The 24,533-nt window shown below is 40.5% G+C and overlaps 1 protein-coding gene across 1 annotated transcript in view; it reads left to right on the top strand.

The window, feature by feature from the left end:
* The window catches only part of IL1RAPL1 (interleukin 1 receptor accessory protein like 1), a 376,606-nt gene that overhangs the window by 340,472 nt on the left and 11,601 nt on the right, over positions 1–24,533 (top strand). The window contains exon 6 of the mRNA XM_014518489.2: positions 8,631–8,774. Coding sequence (XP_014373975.1) covers positions 8,631–8,774 — 144 coding nt within the window. The remainder of the gene's footprint in view (positions 1–8,630; positions 8,775–24,533) is intronic.

Raw genomic sequence — 24,533 nt, forward strand, 5'->3', positions numbered from 1 at the left:
TCTTCCACCTATACTATTGGTCTAATACAGGATATCGCCAGAAAAATCCTTGCCTTTTGCATATTTCCTAGACCATCATGATTACAATAATACTCCAACTGTACTACAAATGGGATAGTTATGTCAGATGCTGATGGCATTTGTAAATATGAGAATCAATCTCGTTCCCATCCCAGGGTCCAAAGATGACATACCACTGTTATATGTAGTCTCAGGTAAAATCAGTGGTATGTTTTGAGAACAGAAGGTAGCCTAAGACATTCTGTGTAATTTCTTCATAAGTCAGTGAGGTGGTTTTTATTTCTCTTCTCTGGAAAGCTGTGGTATGGCATCTCAATGGGAGAGCTAACTGAGAGTAATAAGTTTGCTCCTGAATTAAAGTATTGGTTTTCTTCAAGTTGGGATGTGAATTAGATTTCTCCTTTTAACATTTTTATAACCCCCTATTCTAATGTTCCCTCTTTGTACAACACCCACATGGTCTCATATCTAAACTTTACAGGAGAGAAGGGAAATATTTTTTAAATAAAAGGTCACACATTGTCCTTATAGGCTATGCAGAACTAAATTATTCCTTAATGTCATCCTCAGAAACAAATGAAAACAGAACTATACACAGTCTTACATTATTGGTATTCTATTTTCCTCCACAGTTTAGTACCTGTCAGTGATTCTTATACTTGTTTCTTTTAGAGGATCTAAAAGAAATAATTGTGTAGGATTCCTGATTTCCTCATTGGACCGAGCAACTAGAAACACTCCTAATCAACAATGTGTTATGTTATACATAGCATCTAATGAACTGAGCTCTTGCTTACAAAAGCTTACACACCTCTGATTCACTTAGCCTATAAGGTGCATCTTTACCTTATCTTTTGCCTGACCTCAGGTTAACAGGGGTAACTACCTCTCTGTCACACATCAGGTATTTATTTGGGGGAATTAAGTAGATATTAATACAGTGTCATCTTGAGGCATTTTTTAAATTAATTTTAAATATAAACTCTCTTGAAAATGTAATGTTCTATATTTAAATTAGGGCTGTCAAACAATTAACAATTTGATCATGATTAGTTGCACGATTAAACAAATTAGTCACAATTAATCATGATTTGCTTTGATTAATCAAAGCACCTACTTTGAAAGCCCCAAGCACCTACTTTGAACACCTTCAAGAGACATCTGGATGTTTATCTTGCTGGGATCCTATAATCCCTGCTGACTTCCTGCCCCTGGGGCAGGGGGCTGAACTCAACGATCTTCTGAGGTCCCTTCCAGCCCTAATGTCTATGAAATCTATGAAATTTTAATCTCACAGTTAAAAACTCAAAATTATGCACAGAAATGCAAAGTTATGCAAAATAATGCAGATACTTTGTATGGTTGGGGTGGGGGTGAGGTGTGTATATGTGGAGGGAATTTGTGAAGGTGTGGGAAGCACAAATTTGTGTGTGGGGTTTGGAGCTCAGGGAGGGGTGTTCCCATGTACGCTGGAAGGATGTGTGGTACTGTGATTCAGGGGTAAGGGGTGGCAGCAGGGTTGGGGGGACTGAGGCTTGGGAGTGAGGGATATAGACACACACACACGTACCACCCAGCAGGTAAGTCTGTGGAGGGGGAGAGGCATGGAGGAAGGAAGAGGTGGGGGGGTAGATCAAGGCCCCCATAGTGAGGGAGGGAATGGGGCAGAGGCAGGGGGAGGGGCTGGGGTAAATGGGGCCCTGGGGCCAGAGCAGGTCATGGGACGGAGCCACAGCTTGTCCAGGGACATAGAGGGAGGTCGCTTCCACTGCTGCACGCAGCCTCATGGGGGGACATGTGCCCCCTGGATTTATGCATGGGGCAGAGCCAGGCTGCTGCTGTGGGCTGGGCTCTGTGCCCCGCTCCTGCTGAGCTGCTCCACCAGGCAGGCACAGCCAGCGCACAGCTTCCAGGGCAATGGCAGCAGGGTGCAGAGCCCCTGCTGCCAGGGCAATGGCAGCTTCCAGGGCAATGGCAGAAGGGTGCAGAGCCCCAGGCCGCAATGGTGACCTGCCTTCACCCCACGCACAAAACCAGGGGGCGGCCTGGAGGCAGCAGTGATGGCAGCAGAGTGGAGCTTGGGCACAGGCTCCAAAACCACGTGCACAATTAACACATTAAAAAAATGAACATGAACAACAATCAAAATATTAATCACGATTGACAGCCCTAATTTAAATACTGTGTTATAGCGTTTGCCTTTGTTTTCTATACCTTACTTGAGTTAACATTCTGTCGGAAGTAGTCAGCATAATTGTTCTGCTGGGAACAGGTATTCAATTCTGAAAATAAATAAAAATATCATCTTTCAGGGTTTGTTTTTATTGTTGTTTAATATTCATATTTTAATAACACCCAGAGACTGAGGAGGACTTGGCTCTAATATGCTGGGTTCTAATATGCTGGGCACTGTACATATACAAAAACAACTCTCGTAGAGTTGAAATATGTACATTCCTAAACTTGATTATTTGTTTCATAAATAAATAAGAGATAAATACATAGAAGAGAAATGTTGTGGATGGTTCTAAAGTATGAAAGAAGATAATTTTGGCTTCTGCCAACAGTAATGAACAAAAAAGGAGCCACTTGATTGCAAAAAAAAATTGTTATCAAAGCTGTAACTAAGATCAGTAACCTTCAGGGTATATGTTAGTGTTTTTTGTGTCAGAAGAAATCATCAACTCCTTTGCTTATGACTCTGTACACAAGCTAATAAGCACATCAGATTCTACTATAATTGAGTACAGAATCATGCTATGATGCTCACTTATGGTTGTTCACCACTAACAGTATCCAGTTGTCTTAATTAAGAGTAGATTTTATTTGTCACATTTCAACAAGAAGAAATGTCCCTGTCTCCCCTAAACTAACCCCTGCCTGATTTTCAGTGACAGTGTCTGTCACATGACCCAAAGAAGCTGTTAGACAGTCTGTTAGCCACTCTTCTCCTTATGTCAGCCAGCTGTCAGCCAGTCCTCTCCCTACTTTCTAAATAACATTTATTATCCACTGTGACAGTGCACCTTTCATGCCTGCCACTTTAAGGGCAAAAAACAGGTAGTAGCCGGGTGCCTGATTAGGGCAGCCATTTTGGCCCAGTGATATAAGCTGGGCTGCAGTTTACTGCAGGAAGGAAGGAGGTAACATCAGGCTGAGAGGTTGCTCTGGGAATATCAGGAGGTAAGGGCAGGGGCTGTTGGGTGGACATGACTCGTTTGTCCTGGGTAAGACATAAAACTGCACCCTGCCGGGGAAGGGTGGTCTAGTGGGGCTCATAGTGGCATGGGAGCACCCAGGAAATGCCAGGACATTACCTCCCCAGTGAAAGGTGGGTCAGAGCACCTTATAACCCCAGGCGCACATCCATGGTGCTGCCCTAATGAACAGGGGGTGCCCAGGCCCATTAAGGAGCCTTGAGGCAGAGCTCAGGCTGGAGAAGGGATCTAGGGCTGTGCCCAGGCAGCAGAGTAAAGCCTGGGGGTGCGAGTGGACCCTGAGTGAGAGGGTGATGATTAGAGAGACCCCGAGTGAGAGGGGTGATGATTAGAATGGCCCCATGAGTATGGGTGACTGAGGCGGCATAGTGGCCCAGCAAGGGGCCAGGAGTGAAATAGGCCGATAGTTGTTGAATCACTCAGTCAACGCTCGGTGAGGCCGGGCACAATGAGTGTGGTCCGAGAGTGGGCAGTATGAAACAGGCTGGGTGAGAGCCAGTGGAGTAAGTGGGACCCTGGTGAGAGAGGGGTGGCATGTGAGTGGCCCTCTGGGGCTGTAGAGAAGAGCTACAACTGTGTGCCCAGTTTGTTCTGGTCATAGGCCAGGGAAGTAGCACACACAGAACAATGTCTATGAGGTGTGGAACCCATGGAGGGGAGGTCGGAGTAGGTATTAGGCCCTTGTCAGCAGAGTGAGTAATGGGTAGCCTCCCATCTTAGTAACAACTCTCATATTTTTCTATCAAGGCATGGCAGGTGAGTGAAACAGGTGGTTACCCCAGGAGCAGGGCAGCTGGCGGAGACCTGATGAGGAGGCCACCCTGTTACATCCACCTAGAACCCCATTGTTTGACAAGTTATTCTTTCCATCAACAATCAAAGCCCTTTTTGTCTAACTCATTTTGTTCCAGAACACAATGGATATAAATTTTAGTCAATATTTCTTCAAGAATTACCCTTTGGAATAATACCCATTACAATTACATTTCATTTAACAGAACAAGTCTGTCTACCTAGACAAAATTAGTGAGCTGATTGCCCAAGATAAGCAGAATAATTTCAATAAAAATAGGTTAAGCTCCAATACTACCATGATTTGTGCTTGATTTGAGTGTCTGTGAGTAGTCCCAGTGACTTCAGGGGGATTATTTACAGTTCATGAAGTTAAGCAATCTGCTTAAGTTATTGTAAGACTGGATCCTGAGATACTACTGTAATTGGATTTTGGAAAAGGCTCTGATATTGAATATATGACTATAAGTCCTATATCTTCATACAATTATCATTCACAAAAAGATGATTTGAAGCATCTTTTTTACTTAACAGATCAATTAAAGGTGGAGTAACAAAAAGAAAAAAAAATTAAATCATCACAAATCATTAAATATAAAGTCTCCAAAACATGCCAAATAAGTCATGGGTATGAAGCCTTGAGTGTACCTTTTTCTTTTATTTACTTCTCTGTACACTCCACTTAATGATAAGTAAATTACCTATGTGACACTGAGGGAAGAGATTTATCAAAAATTAAAGCCAGGTGCAGATCAAAGATGGATTCCAGAAGTGCACCTGATAATTATGGTAGGATTAGTATAAAATGAGTGCATTTATTACCAGCCATATCATTCAGTATGTTTAGAGAGGGCATGTACTTTATTTTAATTAGCTGTTCCTTTCACTGGGTTGCTTGGCCAAACCATCCTGATAAAAAAAAAAATGTAGCTATTGGTCAAAATGCTTGTAGCAAATCTTGTTTTAAATTGAAGCAATTTATTCAGAAACCAATCTACTACCGCAGCAGTAATCAATGCATTTTCCCTTAGAGTAGACCTGTTCTTGTGCTACTAAAGGACTATTGTTAATTGCCTGTAACTAAATGATTGCTGTACTCTTGAACGTAGCTCTTTGGCACTTGTTCATTTGTTGTGTTTAACAGAATGCCAGTTCCCTTAAGGTTCTGCCTGGTAATTTTTCTTTACTGTTTTCACTATTTAGTCTCAGTCCCTTAAAGGAAGGTGACATAATTTTAACTACCTAACACAAAGGCTAAGCAGATTTTAAAAGGTTTGCACTTTTTGTTTCTCTCCTCTGATGCAGAATTGTGCTGAAAGAGAAACTTTTTAAAATGTTGCCACTCCAGGAAACTGAAAAAATCAGATCAGGCTTCAAAGAGAGTAGAATACAAGCTGCAAAAACAGGTCTCAAACATTTTTACATGAGAGAAAATACTGAGAGCCTTATCAGTGTGAAGATAGCTATGCCTTCCTAGTCTTGCTATATTTAAGTAAAAGTGGTCCCTACCTCCTCCTCATCATCATACTCAACTCTCATATGTAGCTTTTCATCAGTATGGCTAAAAGCATGAGGTCAGAAATGTGATTCCTATTTTACAGATGAGTAAAATGAGGAAGAATGAGAGAAATGGACCTGTCCAGATTCACACAATAGGACAGCCCTTCCACCAGGCCTACAGCCTTCCTTTCTACAGTCCAAGTCTGGCACACACTGACCACTAATCTCTCTAAGGCCCAATACATGCTTGTCAGTTTGGAGCAGCAGTCTGGCTACATATGTTGAAATGTAGCCCACAAACTGTCTGCTTAGAAACCAACATACAATTCAGTATGTTCAAGAATGATCCTGGTGCTGGGTGGATTTGGCAGCAATGGATATAAAAACAAATTGTCAGTCTATTAGGGGTACTCAGGGTATGCACAGACATTCACCACGCCCTATATCAGAAGTGGCATGTGTAGATGTTTGCCAGAAGCCATGCCAGGAACCTGGTCTAAGTAAGTCTGGGTTGGGGGAGGGACAGGTGGGGTCAGGAGGGGCTAGAGGGTACATGGGGTTGGTTGGTGGGTACAAGGGGGTGAGGGTGTTGATGGGAGCAGGGGGACTGGCAGTTCTATAGCAGGGTTATGGGTCCATGGTAGGGGGGTTGTCTGCCTGGGGGTGGAAAAGTCAGGGGGCTAAAAATAGCCCAGGCAGGGAGGTAGGGCGGGAGGGGTTGAAAGAGCATGGCCCTGGGGATGGGGATGGGGATGAGGATGGGGTGAGCAGCTGGGTTTCCCCAGTCCTGAGGCCATGCTCCAAATATGTGCAGACATTCACTAGATCAGGCTATCCCATTCCCAGTCTAACTTAGCTCACCTCCTCAGGTGCACAGATCAGCATTTAGATCAACCTAACCCTAGTTAGGTTGATCTAAATGTGGCATCTGCATGTACCCTTAGCAAATCTTATGAATTTTGCAATTTCATTCAGCTGGCATAATGACTATGGGATAGTGTTATGTGAATTCAGATTAAATATATTAAAAGAAAAAAATACATGCCCTAGAAACCTTTAGAATTATAATAGTGAAAGCTGCTCCAAAATGTACTTTAAAAGAGAACTGTTCTTAGCAAAAGTTCTAGTTGTGATGCAGTGTATTAGTGTGGCTGCCTGCATGTTGAAATTTGAAAGAATGCTACCTGCAGGGCTTTTTTCCCCATCTAATCTCCCAATCATTAATTTCAGAGAACTTTTTGTTTTCCATTTGTAAAGTTTTTCCTTGCCTTTAATATATTATAACAGTAGGCACATAAGTGGTGTGTTTTGTACTTAGCAACCTAGCATATTAAATCCCTCTTTTCTAGTTCCCACTGAACAGCTGCATCTCATATGATACAAAGTGATAAAAAGACTATAGTAAACCAGTACAGTGTAATTTCCATTTCCATTTATTTTCTAAAATATTGTGTTACGAGGTCTATGCAAACTGTTTTTCTACTTTATTTAAATAAACCTCCTCCCTAAAGAACAGCGAAGTACTGAAAGAGTGAATACACAGTGCTTGTCTTAAAAATGTATAACACAAAAGAGTTTCCACCACAGTTTTGAAGAGAATGACATGGAATATAAATGCCTTTCTTATTTCATTTGATTACATTTTTTGTGTCTTCTGGAGAGTAATGAAACCTTTTTCAGTTGGATGCTTCCACAGAATAAGAATGTACACATTTCTGTCAAATAGTCAAAATAAATTAAATAGCTTTCTTTCTCTAATGTTTTATTTCTTTAATTGAATTGTAATGTCATATTTTATATAAAAGTGACCAAAAGGGTAACTTGTGTAACAGCAGGCATACATTACTTAACTCCAATACAGGTCGCTCAGCTGGAAGCAAATATTATGAAAATAAGTAGTACTCTATATTCTCTTCCCATTAGACTTTTTAGCAGTCACAGTGCATTTCTTCAGTTTCCAAGTTCAGCCAACTCCCAGTCTTTCTTCAATATTGAGTGAAAGAGAGATTACAAATGAATGACTTTTCTTGCAGTATAGCAAGGTATCCTTCCTCTCTAAATTTTAATAAAGTAAACAACCAAAAACCTTTAGAACTTTGCACTGTTCTTTTTTAAATGCATCTTTTGTTTTTGCATTCACAATTCTGATTTGAATATTAGTTGAGTAGCAATATAATTGACTAAATAAACTTAATTATGTTTTTTGGAACATGAACTTGTTATACAGAAAAAAATAATTACTTATCACTTATTTTTATCATCTGATAAGTGACATCATGGAAGGAATTGCTGTTGTCAGACAGACAGATATGGCTATATTAAATTAGAATCCCCATCCTCAGGAACAGAGCTATGAAACAATGATCTTAATCTATCACAGGAATCTCCAGTGGTATCATGTAACAAAAGGAAGAATCCTCCTCTGAATCTGAATGTCAAAACTGACAAAGTGGGATGATTTCCAACATCTAAACATAAGCCAACTCTGTTTAGGGAGAAAGGAAAGGATAAAGATGAATTGCAGATAATAAGGGAACTATGTCAAACATACTAATATATATCTTAGGTTTGAGGGGCCAGGGTTCATAGGCTGATTTTTATTTGTATTTTGAAAAAAAGAAAAATCATTCTTTGGTGTAATCCTGTGCCACAGACAAAAACCGCAACAAAAATCTTAGCTGTATCTTATCTTTGGTGTATAGTATATGGGACAGGGTGTATCTTCCGAAAAGAAGTGCACTTATCTCTCTAACCACTATATGAATAGTGTGTCAAAATGTATCTTTGTAAAACAGTGAAATGTGTGTATGTATTTTCAACCTAGCACAGAACATTCAACACAAAGAGTTTGCTTACTTTTCATATAAGTAATTACATTTTTATACAAGGGGAAATGTATAGTTCTCTTATATATATATATATAAATATGGAAACAAGCTGGCATTATCTGGATACTTTTCCAGGGTTCCTATAAATAATCCAAAACTAAATGAGAAAAAAAATCTAGCACTGTTACTGTCATATATAAGCTGAAAAGCATTTTGGTTTTGACGACTTTCAGTTCTGAATGTGGTTGTTACATTTTATAATTCTTTGCAGAGCTGATGTATACAGTTGAGCTTGCTGGTGGGCTTGGTGCTATTCTGCTGCTGCTTGTTTGTTTAGTGACTATCTACAAGTGTTACAAGATTGAGATTATGCTCTTCTACAGGAATCATTTTGGAGCTGAAGAACTAGATGGAGGTAAGTATACACTCTCTAAATATGCCTGTCTTTTGGTTTCAAAGGCCCGGTTTTATTGTGCTATAAGAAATGTTAAAGGTGAAGCGCTAGCACTGATTTTTTTCTCACTACATTAAGTAGTGGATTGAATATGCATCCCTTAAGTAGAAGATTATAAGCAATAATTGTTTGGTTGATGCCGTTGCTACTTTCCAGATTTCCAAGGGACACCTATATCTTTAAGATTCTTACTCCCACCGCCAAATGTAAATTACTAATCTTGATGCATTAAAGGTGTTCATTTTCTGTCAGTACTGAAAGCTAACTTCACTTTCCCATAAGCAACGGAATGTCTTCTCTAATTGTATTCCCCAAATGTGTTAGAGGTTGAAGTGGATCTCAATTTGCTGCTTGTTTAAATTGATCAGTTTCAATATACTGTACTGAGTGTTTTGGAATTTACCCAGCAGTCTATTCTCTTGAGTTTATGTACTTAACCATTTAGAGAGTGGCTAATGTTGATTAAACTTGTTGTCCTGCAGATGTAGCAATTCAAGGACACCAATTTAAACACAATTCATTTCCAATATTCAATTTACAAACCTTTTAACCTTTAAAGAATTTTTTCCATTTGTTTACAATCACACCAACCAGTCACAATTGATAAGAAAACTATTTTGAACTTTAGGTCTCCAGTAATTTTGCAGGGTGCATTGGGTTAGCATTCTTGCTGTTTCATATAGCTACTACATGGTTGATACCTCCTTATTTTCTGAAATGCTGTTTAAAGAAGGCAATGAGTTGCAGTGAAAGGCAGCAGTTGCAAGCAGAAACTATCCTGTTGTGTTTTATGATATACCTATGCAGGTTGGGGAATGTTAGGGAAGTCTATCATAATGGAGAATGAATGAAGACAGTAATATTTAAGGATGGAGAATGAGTCCTCCATCTTTGCACAAAAATTCCCAGGAACTGAGCCCCTTGTGTCTCTAAGGTAAAAGTATAAAAAGGGCTAAAAAAGAAAACAAGGCCCACAGTAACAACAAAGTCAGATTTGAATATCTTACGTATTCTACCCATACATGTTCACAAAACTATTTCAGTATTCTGTACCTTCTATTGATAGATCACAAAGTGATATACAAGTTTAGGATACTGAATCATAAAACAACCCAATGTGGAAGATTAATATAACTACATTTAGTCTAAAGATGAGGAAACTAAAATATACCCAGACTTACCCAGATTTTACAAAGAACTCTGTTTTTCCAGGTAGATCAATTCTCTCCTCTACCCCATAAAATGGTCTTTACATGAATGTGCCATGTGTGCTTATTTGATAATACAATTATACTATACTGAAATAGTTAAGATATTTAAATAGCAATCACTTAATGTTTTCTCTTCTAGATAGTTTTATTATTGCCACAGAGTCATTAGAAAACTGATATTAGGGAACAATACACATGGCATTTATTTAAACTTGCTGGTCTATTGAGTGAAATTTTAAGTTACCATTTGAAAACAATAACCAAAGGGGAAAAACAATAAACACAGAAAAGCAAAAAGAAGAGAAATCTCTCTTACTAAGAACTCAGGCTTTTGTACAGAGAAAATAAATACTTGCCTTTTAAAGTTAAGCTTCAGAGTAAAGCAAATTTTGCCTCTACAGCACATAGAGAAGAGGTCCTTTTAACAATCAGTATAAACAGCTGCAAATGTTATGTGCTAAGCTGCAGTAATATGCAAAATGAAATATTACTTCTCGACTCCAAGCAGAATATAATGTACTTCACTTTACCCAATATATCAAATGGAATAATAAAAACCTATCATACTGATAGAGTTGCTGCTGCAGCTGGACTTTCAATATTAAGTGTCTGGTTCGCTTAAGTTCTTAAAATTATTACACATGCAAGAAGACACAGAGGAAGTGTTTTACAGATGAACAGCTCACAGTTTGTGTTAAAATAAATTGTAGTAGTAACCTTATGGTCCTTTCTAGTTTTTATTACAGTTGGGCCTTCTGCCTCACTGTAACCTATAGAGGTTCTGCACTAAAGACTGAATCTCAATATTCTCCTATAACCCAACCTCCTGAGGGGTAGCAGCAATATGCCCATGGGTTATCCATAATTTATGTCCTATTCTGTCATATTGCAGCATAATATTTGGATAAGAAAATATTAAATATTCACAACCTCTTTCTGTATAGTATATTGTACCCATAGAGGATTCTAAGCATTTGAAGGCTTAGGTCCAATTAAGTTCTTAGCGAAAAAATCCTTTAAATTGCAATATTCATTCTTATTTCTGATCAGAGATATCAAATCTCATCTCAACTGTTCTTCACTTGCTACATGCATCTTTCTCAGGATAACATTCTCATTTGTGTGCAGAGCATGATATTTGAAAGTAAAGCTTTCTTTAACCCATAGAGAGAATGTAATTTGAACTGATTAAATGCTATAAAAATACTGCAAATAAACATGTTCCTTCATAGCTGCTGATTCTTCACTCTTTGTTCAACTTCAGATCTGCCCACGTACTCCGTCCAAGTGACAAGATCTTCTTTCAGTTGCTTGACTCTCTCTAAGAAATACTCAATCTCTCCCTTATCTTTTGCCATTTAAAAATAAAACAGACACTAAGTCCAGTCCACTCAACTGGAGTTGCATCTCTAAGCCCCCATACACAGAAAATAACTCCGTGCAGATTCTCAGAATCTGCAGTTTCTGGCTGCTATGCCACTGGAAATCATACAGCTTCATAAGATTATGGGGGGAATCTAACAGTGCAGGAAAAATCATGGGATTGTGAGCCAACAATTCCTGAATTCAAATCCTGGTCTGTTATGGACTCTGTGACCTAGGCAAATCAGTTTCACTTCTGTATCAAATTTCCTATATCTCACATATAGGTGATATTTCTGGGTCATTGGGAAAGTTAATGAATGGTCTATAACACTTTAAAAACATAGATCAGGATTTTCCACAATTGAGTTTCATTCGGAGCTTCTGGGCCAGAGTTTTGAAAATCTGGCTACTTGTTTAGATGCCCAACTACAGATTTAAGAATCTGAGTATTTCATTAAACACCTTGTCTACAAAATGTTAGTTATATGTTAACTTTAGTTATTATTAAAATCTACTGCCAGCAAATCCACCTTGACAACATATGACCACCTTTATGTCACTATATATCTAACTCCAGCGAGAGAGATTTTAGACCAGATCCCATCCCTTTCCAAAGCTATAATAAGTTATTTTTTACACAATGGCTTTACTATTTATATTTTCCAAGGACTAGGTTAAGAACAGAATGATCACCTGTGCTATTCCTCCCACTAGTAAAATGATTCAGTCAATGTAAGTAATCCAATCAACAGAAAAAAATGTAAAGTGATCATGAAAATTTGCTGCTAGATGATCAATTAACTTATTTCCACCTTCTTCTCTTAGTGCATATGATAGTCTTACAAGAAAATTATAGGAAGACTATATGATATGTACAGATGTAATTAAAAAAAAGGAGATGTAATTCTGGCCCCACAAAAATTAATGAGAATGTTTGGAAGTATTTTATCCAGGAGAATTTCCTTCTGGGCAATGGTGTCATCTTTTATGAAATTATGTGAATAGTGATATTATTCAAAGTCTGCCAGGTTCAGATACACTAAATAGTGATATGCTTATTCAAATGGTTAAAGATAAGTATATGCTTACATAACAAATTCCAGCTCCAGTCATTCCAGTATCAGATTTTAGGGTGTCTGGTTTTTAGGCTCTGTTTCCCCAGCTGTGAAAACATTTTGCAGATTTCAGAAACTTTTCAAGTTCTCAGAAAGTTTTCAAGTTCTCAATCTTCACTGTTCCTTCAGAAGCAAAACTGAGCAAATAATATGTCCTGGGCAACATCAACACTTTGCTCTCCTTCTCAACTTCAGCTTTAACTGTTTACTTCCCTGAGGCTGCATGGAACATCAGAGGGTCCCACGGGTAATGTTGCCTGTAAGCTATGAGATGAGAGCCACTGACTAAGAGTAGCCACTTTGATGAACAAAAGCAGTGCTCCCACCTAAAGGAGTTAAGAAACGCACTGAACAGTGAAGTAAAAAGCAACAATTAGGGGCTTGATTTAAATAAACCAAAGAAAGCTGAAGGTAAAAATAATTATAAAAATGGTGATTAAGCAAATGCAATAGAAAGATTTATATACAAATATCCTGTCCACCAGCCCTACTTGCTATTCCCAGAACCTCTTGCAGGATTGCTAATACACTTCAGTGTTCAGTACAAATAACCTCTGTTTTAAGAGCACAAATTCTATACAGCATGTAAATTGAGGTTTAGGAAAACGCATGGCCTTTAGTAGATTAAGGACTCTCACAAATGGTGGTAGAATTGAGATCCCACAGGAATTACTTTGCATACCTCTGAGACTTTAGTTCCACTCTGAATAAATTCCTATCGGCTGTCACACAGCTAAGTCTTTACGCCTTGCTGGAACAGAAACCAGGGACTGCTAAAGAGAGTAGATCAGGCCATTTTTTCTGTTGCCAGAGCATCTCTTCTTTTGCTCTGCAGTTGTACCGCTGATCTGTAGTTTTTTCTTGTCTTCCAGAGGGTTTAACCCTGTTGCCATCCACAGCTTCCTAATTCAAGCTTTAGGGAACTTTTGTCAGCCTTGTAATCCCACCAGCTCATCTTCCTCACTTGGAGAAACTGCTCTTGTTTTAATTGATTTTAGGAGGTCTGCGGTGGCTTTTCCTGCCTTTTCTTGATTGTTTTTTTAACATCAACCAGCATGCTTAGAATGTGTCAATGGATTTTGGGCATCCATCAGTTCTCAAAATAAAAAGGCTTGACAAGGTAGTTTCTGTCTTTAGAGTTGCTGTTACAAGTGGTACCGTTTATGTAAATCATCTCCCATCATCACATCATCCTTTTCAATACCTCTACAGGACAACACTGACAGGCCTTGCAAATGCATCTCTGGGATTATCCATATAAAATTTCTTAACTGTATTAAATGGGAGAAGGTAATTCATAGGTCTTAATAGCTTCCTTGGTTTTATTTAGTGACCAGAGATCACAAGTTGGAGGCCATAGCAGAAGTGCTTACCATGCGGCCTTGTCAGATTCCAATGAATCTGCAAACTCTGCTAAACACCTTGTCACAAGGACATGAAAAAGGAAGGATTCAGTAACTTCTTTTCTACACTGTAAAGGAAAACTCCTCTGAGATTCTTTAGGTGCAGACAGAAGAGCAGCTCCCTGTTGTAACTCATAGCACTTTGCAGGAAGTGCTATCAGTTGCAACGATGCCCCAGACCCTGCAGAAGTTCGCTGTTGGGTCCCAGGGGTTGAGGAATACAGCTTCTGTTTAGAAATGCCATGAGCCTGCAGCCACTTTCCCCTAGGAACACCGCTTCCCCACTCCCAGCCCCAGCTCTGTTTTCAGAATGGGAGGGGGGAAAAGGGAGTGGAGGAAGCTCGTTCTAGAGGTTGGAGGGTGGGGTGAGTGGATTGGAGTCCCCTCACCTCAGGGAGGCTCCAATCCATCTGCTCCACCCTTCAGCACTGGCTGAAAAACCCCCAAACCAAACTACCACCTGTCCCTTTCCCTCCCAGTCGAAAACTGCACCAGAGCTGGCAGGAGGCGTAGATGCAAATATCTGAAGCTGCTTCATTTTGGAGCATCTTCATCTGAACCCTCACATAGTGCAGGTTCAGATTTTTAGAGGATCAGACCCTTTTAAAGCACTCTACATCCATGCACTTGTGTTTGGTCACAGCTGTAGAGTGCTTGCAGAGGCCAGATCGGGCAAAAATTGTCACTTTTATCGGCTCTTTTTCTGTTGCAAATAGGAGTTAGCTATCAGCAGCTTTTGATGCAACTCCTGCACGTGGCCAAGGCACCTTGCAAAGTAATTTTGTTAATGATTAAGCTGTATAGAAAAGTATAGGTATAGAAAGTTTGCAGTTGCCGCTGAAGTTAGTGACATGCACCCAATTACAGAATCTCCCTTAGGGAACAATGGAATAAGTCTGCATGAGAGTTCTAATTGGCTTTTGTCATAGTGTGCCAATAAGAAATGTTATTCTATGTATATCAATTTAAAATTCTATCAAATAAAATCAGCTTTAGAGAAATGTAGTGTTTATTTCTCTAAATCTTAATATTTACAAAGATTAAAGTTACTTCTCAGAATAGTTTCATTTTAACTCATTTTTTAGTTTATAGCAATCATTTGCATGCGCAGTGCAATTCAAACAACAACATTCCAATTAATGTCTTAATTAAGTATGAGAAGTTCATGAGGGTTGAGTCCCTGAAATGTATTGATTCAATGAAAAATGACTCCTATTGTTTGTTTCTCCTTAATTAATGTTTTATAGCATCTACAGCATAACTATAAGAAAAAAATCAAATTAAAATATGAACTTTAATGTAATATGGATACATTTTATAACCGTAAGACAGATGTAGGCTACATAATCTAGAAATAGAGGAGAAACAAAACAAAAGATAAATATTGCTATATTCAGAATTGTCTGAGAGTGAGCAGAACCTTTCATAAGGCAATAAAAATGTGACTATGTCTTGCCAAGACATGATTTCTTCTGGGCCTTAGCCACATGTTCTGTAAATATTTCTATGCTTTGGGCCCCTATCAAAGGCCAAGCCATAATCAACTACCTTTTCATGACCTCACAATAGTTTCAGGACAGGGAAGTGTTGAATATACCAGTTGTCACAACTGTTTGGTGACCTTATTTGTAGTCAATAACATAAAGGTAGAAAATATACTACGCTGTTCCTTCCATACTTTTGTAACTTAAGGAAACTGGAGTCTGTTTCAAGGCACAGGACTCAGGTCTCTGAATATATTTAAGGCTGTATGTACTTAAGTGTTTTTCTGAAACAGAACCATAATAAGGATCCACCACTTCGAGTTTTATTGAATCAGGAAGTCCATTTATTAGCAATTTGTGTATTTTGGCTCCTCCATTTCAGACGTTCCATGGTTTTCTAACTTACTGCTTTCATATTCTGCTACTTTTCATAACAGTGAATATTGATTCTTTCAGTGCTTCATAGTTATATACTTGTTTTTGTGTTGGATTTGCAAGCATTTTGCAGCACAGAAAATAGTTAAAATCACCATCTTTTCATGTTTCATAATCTTGTTGGAACTCTAAAGACATTAGATAAGCTTATGCGATTCCTTATCAATCAAGAACTACTTCTAAGACTAGTACTGTATCTAATTTTTTATGTTACAAGTAGTCAATCTTCAAGAGTAGAATTTAATTTTACTGTTAATGAGAGCAACTGAGAAACATTTTTAGATGCACTTTTAATGTCATTAGGAATATGGAATTAGAATAAAGCTAAGCAAAGATCTACCATTAATAATAGATTACTCAGTTTAGTTTAGTTAATTAAATAATATTCTTTCTCATGTATCTATCAATGACAAATTTCAGCTCTGCTAATAGAAAGTCAGCAAAAATATAGATGATAAAAGGCTTTCACATGTATGCTTGAAATAATGATATTGGATTAATTTGTGCACCTTGTGTTGATTTTTTTTTTTTTTTTACCTGATCTATCTGATCCCATTTCCAAATACAGATGCAGTGTTGATCATTCATTTTTTTTAAATGAATTCACATGAAATAGCAAAGAAACACTGATCAAATTTCATGTTGAAATTTAAATTTTAAAAAGGCTTAGCAAATTGATTGAAAGGTAACAAGAATTGACTAAACCAGTATTCATTAAGTAGTTATAGAAACGTATGCTGCAGTTTAGGAATAGGGAAAGTTCACTAGCCATTAGCAAGTTGACAGCAGGTTCAAATTCTGACCCCTGTCACTACAGAATTGTTTGAGACCTGCAGCCTAACTCCAAATGTTGTACTTCATAATGGCACTAGCAGTGGCATGGACATCCCCCAAGGACCCCCTTCCCCTCTCTGCTCCACTCAGCAACTGAACTGAGGGATCTTGACATGCCTAGTGCAATGTTGGACTGGGCTGGAGGGAGAGGAGCAAGTTAGTAAAATAGAGACCAGGTAGGCGTTGGAGGTAGGTGGAGAGATTTAAAGGGCGTAGGGTAAGCAGAAGGGAGCTCAGCAGGGCTTCCAGGTTCTAAGGCAGGTGATGCTCCTGGAGAAAGCCCATCTACTCTTCCCCCTCCCCACCACATGGCTAGTGATGCTGCTGCTGTAAGGAACCAAAACACCTGCAGTGAAACCAGAACACAATGAGGTAAGCCAAGCCAACTCTAAGTCTGGTGGGAACTGAGGCACACTGCTGCTCCTCACCCACTCCACTCCACCTGGCCAGCACAGCTGCTGCCATAGCAAGCAAACTACTAGTACTGAAGTTAGCAAGGAACAGGGTGGGCAGTGCAGAGCTCTAAACTGGATTCTAGCGGCACGTCCAGACGAGCACGCATGTGTGACATCACAAACTGCACATGGCACCGCAAACTGCACCTGGCTGTGCCACCGCAAACTGCACATGCTTCACATGCAGGCATTCACTGTGCTAATTTGTAGCTCAGTAGGGTTTTTTGACACCAGAAGATCCCAGTGTCAAAAAAACCCATACCTGAACAAAGCAGGGTGGTGCACATGGTGACAGTGTGTGCCTCCTGAAACCAGATCCTGGCTGACTGGAGCCATGTTCTGGCTGCTGGCCAGGCTCTGTGTGCCCAGATTGCCACTGCTGCAGCCCTGGGAAGATTCCAGGACTCCAAGTAAGGCTGCTGTGGCCAGCCCAGATGCAATTTGCTGTGCATCAGAGTGCACGTGAACAGGTGTTCCCTGGAGACAAGTAGCAGTGGCACAATTATGTTCTGCTGCTATTTGTCCCCAGGGAAACACACATGCATGCTCATCTGGACATGCCCCCAGTGTCCCAGACAGGTACTATTCCTGGGGACAATCTCAACCCCTCTTACCTCCTCTGCATGTGGCCAACAGTGCTGCTGCAATAAGAGAGCAAACTGTGCACTCTGAAGCCAGTAGGGAATAGGTTAAACACCATGGCATACTGAGCCATGATCTTCAGAGTGCAGCTCTTCCATGAGCATACATGAGCATAGCCAACTGGGCTCCACACCCCAACTTCCTGCAGCTGCATGAAGAACAGCAAGTGAAAGCCCTGGCTTGACTGTAAAGGCAACATTTCAAGGTATCCCAGAATCATGTCCCTGTGCAGCCCTCTTCACTATAATCCTGCAATGCTTGTTGCAGTCACACGCTTTATAGATCTTACTAGGTCATGTTGTTTTTTTACATTCTTGAGGCTTGGATTTTTGTTATGTTGTTTATTGAACCAACTGTAGAGTTAGGAGAGCTGTTAGACAGACTTTTGGGCATTAAACACGTTCCTCAAGACACCACCTCCAAATGGAGAGAAATATTATGTTGTATTCAATGATACAGCAGACCATCTCAAAGTTCTTGATCCGCCCATGGGCACTAGATGACTTGACATGAATGTCCTTTTCGGATCAAGAATCTGGAAGTATATTAGTAGATACGCTCTGCTTAGAAAGTGCTTCTCTTATGGCTAAGTCAATGTTAATAGTTCCTTATTTTCATGAATTTTTATATTGACATAACATTCAAATAAAAATATTGTGTTTCCTGTTTGCTGCTAGCCTGCTATGGCTATTTAGGGGAGAAAAAATATATTTTTTTAATCCTGAAGATATGTGGTGGCTTTCAGATTCTCACAATGCCAGAACAGTAAATTATGTCACTTAATTACAATTTTTCACTGTATTAACTAGATGAAAAATGGTGCAAACTGTGCATTTGTTGTGGCTTTACCAGTAATAAAGCCCACATATAGTGGAACTTGTAAATATTGTTTTGAAAAAAACAAAAAACTTTGGGAAACTTTGATAACTCTATGTATTTATATCTTTACTGAACAGAGCACTTTAAAAAACAGCAAATCCTACAGTATCAATTTAGCTCTGAATCAGCACAGCATTGGTGAATCTGGTCTCTTATTTCTAAGCACTCCACTTAAAATCCTAAAGCTTCTAGTTAAGTCAGCAACTTGTTCCTGATTTCAAATAATAAGTGTCTGAATCTTTACTATGCTGACATGTACTCTGGGGAAGAAGGGGAATTAGTTATGCATCAAGTTTCTCATTGATCTAGAAATGGAACATCTGCTAAAGTCAGAAGTGGCTTATTGGCTGCACTTAGCAGCAGAAGAATCTGCATGTGATCAGCTTTGTTCAGTCCAATAGATGTTATTGTAATCAATATTAATTATTCTAGAAGATTTCAGGAGACACAAAGAGAAATGAGGATCCTATTCAGCTGTATAGGTTCATTAAAAGCAAAGCCTGAACCTAGCAATGATTGTGCCTCAGTTCAACCTCACAAGCTATCATACTGCAAAGGATGTTCTTCGGGTGTTGGCCATTCCATGTTAACAGCCTTGTGGTCAAATAAATTAGGTCAGTCAGAACAGAAATTATAATCTGCTTGAATGAGACTGATCACAGCCAAATCACCCATGGAGTCTTATTTGTCAATACTGTTATTCCCAAAAGAAATGCTTATTGCCTAATATAGTAAAAATACCTGCAGCCCTCACAGTCAAGCAAGTCCTGAAATGCCAACGATGCCAACCTAACACAAGGTATGCACATACAGCAGTCCTGCTAAGTTGATTTGGTCATTCTGCCTTTAAAGAACTGGAGGCTCTAGACTCTTTTTGTGCATGTATTGCCCCACCAATTTTTGCACATAGTGACCCAAACAAAATGTTAGCAGGAAGGTATTTGAATGTTCCATAACCATTTGTTCCCACTAAAATCCAATTTGCATACACAAAATTAGATGCAAAAATGTACCAGGTGTTTGGTTCTCACTTTTTGAAATACAAGCACGAATGAGCCATGAGTGAAATACTACTCAGGAGACTTTTGCTCCTTGAAACTAGAAGCAGCACGCATAACTTCAAGCAGAAGAGTTTGTAGATTTTTTTTGATGGTCAACAGCTATAGAAACCTATATGAGATAAATCAGGCCCTGTACTAAGATGGCCAAAAATGAATGAAGGAAATGGAAAAGATAAAGATAAACAAATAGTATCATAGATTCAGAGAATCATAGAACATTAGTATTGGAAGAGACCTCAGGAGGTCACCCAGTCTAACCCCCTACTCAAATCAGGACCATTCCCAAGTATATTATTAAAACCAGGGCTTTGTTTAGCCAGGCCTTAAAAACTTCCAAGGATGGAAATTCCACTACCTCTTGAGGGAACCCATTCCACTGCTTAATCACTCTCCTAGTGAGAGAGGTTTTCCTAATATCAAACCTAACCCTTCCTTGGTGCAACTTGAGACCATTGCTCCTTTTTCTGTCATCTGTCACCACTGAGAATGATTTCCCTTCAGGTTGTTTGGAACCACAGTTCAGGTAGTTAAAGGCTGCTGTAAAATCCCCTCTCAGTCTTCGCTTCTGCAGACTAAATAAACCCAGTTCCCTCAGTCTCTCCTCATAAGTCACGTGCCCCAGCCCCCAAACCATTTTTGTTGCCCTCCTCTGGACTCTTTTCAACTTGTCCACATCCTTTCTATGCTGGGGGACCCAAAACTGGACATAGTAGTCCGGATGTGTCCTTACCAGTGCAGAACAGAGCAGAATAATTACTTTCCTTGATCTGCTGACAATGCTCCTACTAATACAGTCCAGTATGCTGTTAGCCTTCTTGGAAAAAATGGCACACTGCTGACTCATATCCATCTAATTGTCCACTGTAACCCCCAGGTCCTTTTCTGCAGAGCTGCTGCTTGGCCAGTTGGTCTGCAGACTATAGTAGGGCATGGGATTCTTTGGTCCTAAGTGCAGGACTTTGCACATGTCCTTGTTGAACCTCGTGAGCTTTTTTTTGGCCCAATCCTCCAATTTGTTGAGGTCACTCTGAATCCTAGCCCTACCCTTCAGTGTATCTACTAGTCCCCACAGCTTGGTGTCATCTGCAACTTACTGAGGGTATACTCTATGCCATCTTTCAAATTGTTAATGAAGATATGGAACAAAAATGACCCCAGGGCCGACCCCTGGGGCACTCCACTTGATAACAGCTGCCAACTAAACACTGAGCCATTGATTACTACTCATTGAACTTGACAATTCAGCCATTTTTCTATCCACCTTACAGTCCATTCATCCAACCCATACTTCCTCAGCTTGATTGCAAGAATGCTGTGGGAGACTGTACCAAAAGCCTTGCTAAAGTCAAGGTATATCACATCCACTGCTTTCCTATCTACAGAGCCAGTCATCTCATCATAGAAGGCAATCAGATTGGTCAGACATGACTTGCCCTTGGTGAATCCATGCCGACTGTTCCTAATCACCTTTTTCTCCTCCATGTACCTAGAAATGGATTCTTTGATGACCTGCTCCATGATTTTTCCAGGAACTGAGGTGAGGCTGACTGGTCTGTAGTTCCCTGGATCCTCCTTTTTCCCTGTTGTAAAGATGAGCACAATATTTGTCCTTTTCAAATCATCTGGCCAGTGGCTTTGCAATCACATTGGCAAACTCCCTCAGCAACCTCAGATGCATTGCATCCAGCCCCATGGACTTCTACACTCCAAGCTGTTCTAATAGTCCCTAACCTGTTCTTTTACCACTGAGGGCTGCTCATCTCCTCAAACTGTGCTGCCAAGTGCAGTAGTCTGGGAGCTGACTTTGCCTGTGAAAACCAAGGTAAACAAGGCATTGAGTGCTTCAGCCTTTTCCTCATCCTCTGTCACTAGGTTGCTTCCCCCATTCAGTAAGGGACCCACACTTTCCCTGACCTTCCTCTTGTTGTTAACATACTTGTAGAAACCCTTCTTGTTACCCTTCATGTCCCTTGCTAGCTGTAACTCCATTTGATCTCTGACCTACCTGATTTTCTCCCTGCCTGCTAGAGCCATATTCTTATATTTCTCCCAAGTTGTTTGTCCAAGCTTCCACTTCTTGTAAGCTTCCTTTTTGTGTTTCAGCTCACTGAAGAGTTTTCTAAGCCAAGCCAACCTGGTTGCTTGCCACATTTGCTATTCATCCTGCACATCAGAATAGTTTGTTCCTGTGCCCTCCATAAGGTTTCATTAAAATACAGCCAGCTGTCCTGGACTCCGTTCCCCCTCAGACTGGCCTCCCAGGGGAACCTGCCTGTTGGGTCTCTAAGGGAGTCAAATTCTGCTTTTCTGTAATCCAGGGTCCATTCTTTTCTGCTCTGCTTTCTTCCATTTGTCAGGATCCTGAATTCAGTCATCTCTTGGTCACTGTTGCCCAAAACTTGCCATCTATTCTACATCTCCCATAATTCTTCCCTGTTTGTAAACAGTAGGTCAGCATATATGGCCTATGGTTGGTCTCTCCAACCCTTGTATCAGGAAGTTGTTTCCAACACACTCCAAAAACTTCTTGGATTGCCTGTGCACTACTATATTGCCTTCTCAATGAATGTCAGAGTGATTAAAGCCATCCATGAGAACCAGGGCCTGTGATCAGGAAACTTAGGCTAGTTGTCTGAAGAAAGCTTCATCTACCTTATCCTCCTGGTCTGGTGGTCTATAGCAGACACCCACCACAATATCACCCTTGTTGCTCTCCCCTATAACCTTAACCGAGAGACTTTCAACAGGCCCATCTCTAGTGTCATACTGGAGCTCTGCGCAATCATACAGCTCCTTTACATATAGTGCAATTACTCCTCCTCTTTTCCCCTTCCTGCCCTTCCTGAATAGTTTGTACCCATCCGTGACAGTGTTCCAGTCATGCGAGCTCCCACCGAGTCTCTGTTATTCCAATCACATCATAGTTACGTGACTGTGTAAGGACTTCCAATGCTTTCCTGCTTGTTTCCCAGGCTCCGTGCATTTGTGTACAGGCACCTGAGGTGGCTATCCGACTGCCCTAATTCTCAGGAAGAATGAGGCCTCCCTTGTTGCCCCTCCTGCTTCTTCCCAGTCCCCTGCTTCCTCACTTGCCTCCGGGATTTGTTCTCCTTCCCCCGGCAAACCTAGTTTAAAGCTCTCCTCACTAGGTTAGCAAGCCTGTCTGCAAAGATGCTCTTCTCTCTCTTTATCAGGTGGATCCCATCTCTTCCTAGCCATCCTTCTTGGAACAACATCCCAGTCAAAGAAACTGAATCCCTCCTGGTGACACCACCTGTGCGACTAGGTATTGATCTCTCAGATGTGTCTGGTCCTGCCAGGGTCTTTCCCTTTGACTGAAAGGATTGAGGAGAACACCACCTATGCCCCCATCCACTTCACCCTTACACCCAGAGCCCTGTAATTACTCTTGATTTGCTCAGGGTCACCTTGAGCTCCCATGGATGATCAACATGGAGTAGTAGTCAGAGGCGTGAATGAGTCTAAATAATCCTTCCTTGACATTTGGATCCAGTCAAGCAGCAGACCTCCCAGGACAACAGGGCTTCAGATGAAAATCTGGTTTTCTTCCTGCGAACATGGAACCAGGATTTAGATCTTTGGAGACAGTTAGACCAGAGGTGGCTATCCAGCAGCCCACGTAGCAGAAGTGGTATGGCCTACTGCTGTATGTGGCTCCTGTTCTATGCAAGGAGGCACTGAAATAGAGGAAGGGAGGGATCTATAAAGTGGAGGGAAGGCAGATACTGCTACACAAGGAGGCTGTCAGGTGTCACCACTAAGAGATCCTCCCCTGCCTCTGCAGCCTCCGTCAAACTCAGGACTTTGGATCCTTGCTTCCCATATGAAACTGTGCTGGTTGGAGGCCAGGAAAGATTTAACCTGGCTCTTGGTGGTGACACATATTTTGGCTCTGCTCCACACAGCCAGAGACTCAAGCCCACCCAGACCCTTCCTCCATTCCAGCACTTCAAGGCACAGACTCTATCAGATGCACCTCTTGGGGATGGGGATCAACACAGCACTCAGGCTGGGGGCAGAACTTAATTTGTGGCATGCCTGCCAGCATGCTCACCATTGAATTAGACCATCCTGCCTGACCTGAAGCTAAAGGGTTTCCTCTGGTCATTGCCTTTCTCCCTTCCTCAGACATATATATTGATGCCATGGAATGATTGAAATCATCCTTCAGAACTTTACCTTCATGATCTATTCACACCAGGCTATAGAAGTGCTTTGTACTGATTGAGGTTTCTGTAGAGGTAACCTGAGTCCTCAGGGAGATCACACGCAGTATATCAAAACTCGTTCCTCACTGATCTCCCACTGTGCTGAACTAACTAAAGCTTCTACAGGTTTGTATGGCAGAGTTCTTTGAGGGAGTCTAGAAAGAAAGAGGCTTTAAACTAAATCAAGAGCTTTGCAGGTGAGGTATCAATTGAATAGATGTGCAGATGGGAGCCAGTCTGGTTGAATAAGGCTTGCTACCTAGTTTAAATTGTGGCTTGGTTATTTCCCTACTAAGCGTGGGAGAAAGCAGATAGTGATTCATCAGGATACAGTTTATCACTAATACACACCAGCCTGACAAAAACAATTTTTGTAAATGGCATAATATATCATGTATTTACTCAAATATGAGATGAGATTTTCCCCCTGAATAAGCGTGGAGACAAAAGCTCCTCATCTTACATTCATATGAAAAGAAACCTCATTAAATACATTGTCTATCATTAAACTGCTCCCAGAAGCAACATGTGCTCAGTAATGGAAACCAACTATGAAGTTGATTAAATGCAGGCAACACTGAACATGACAATAAAACACATGGCCCAT

This window comes from Alligator sinensis, unplaced genomic scaffold, assembly GCF_000455745.1.
Source record: "Alligator sinensis unplaced genomic scaffold, ASM45574v1 scaffold746_1, whole genome shotgun sequence".
Classification (NCBI taxonomy): domain Eukaryota; kingdom Metazoa; phylum Chordata; order Crocodylia; family Alligatoridae; genus Alligator; species Alligator sinensis.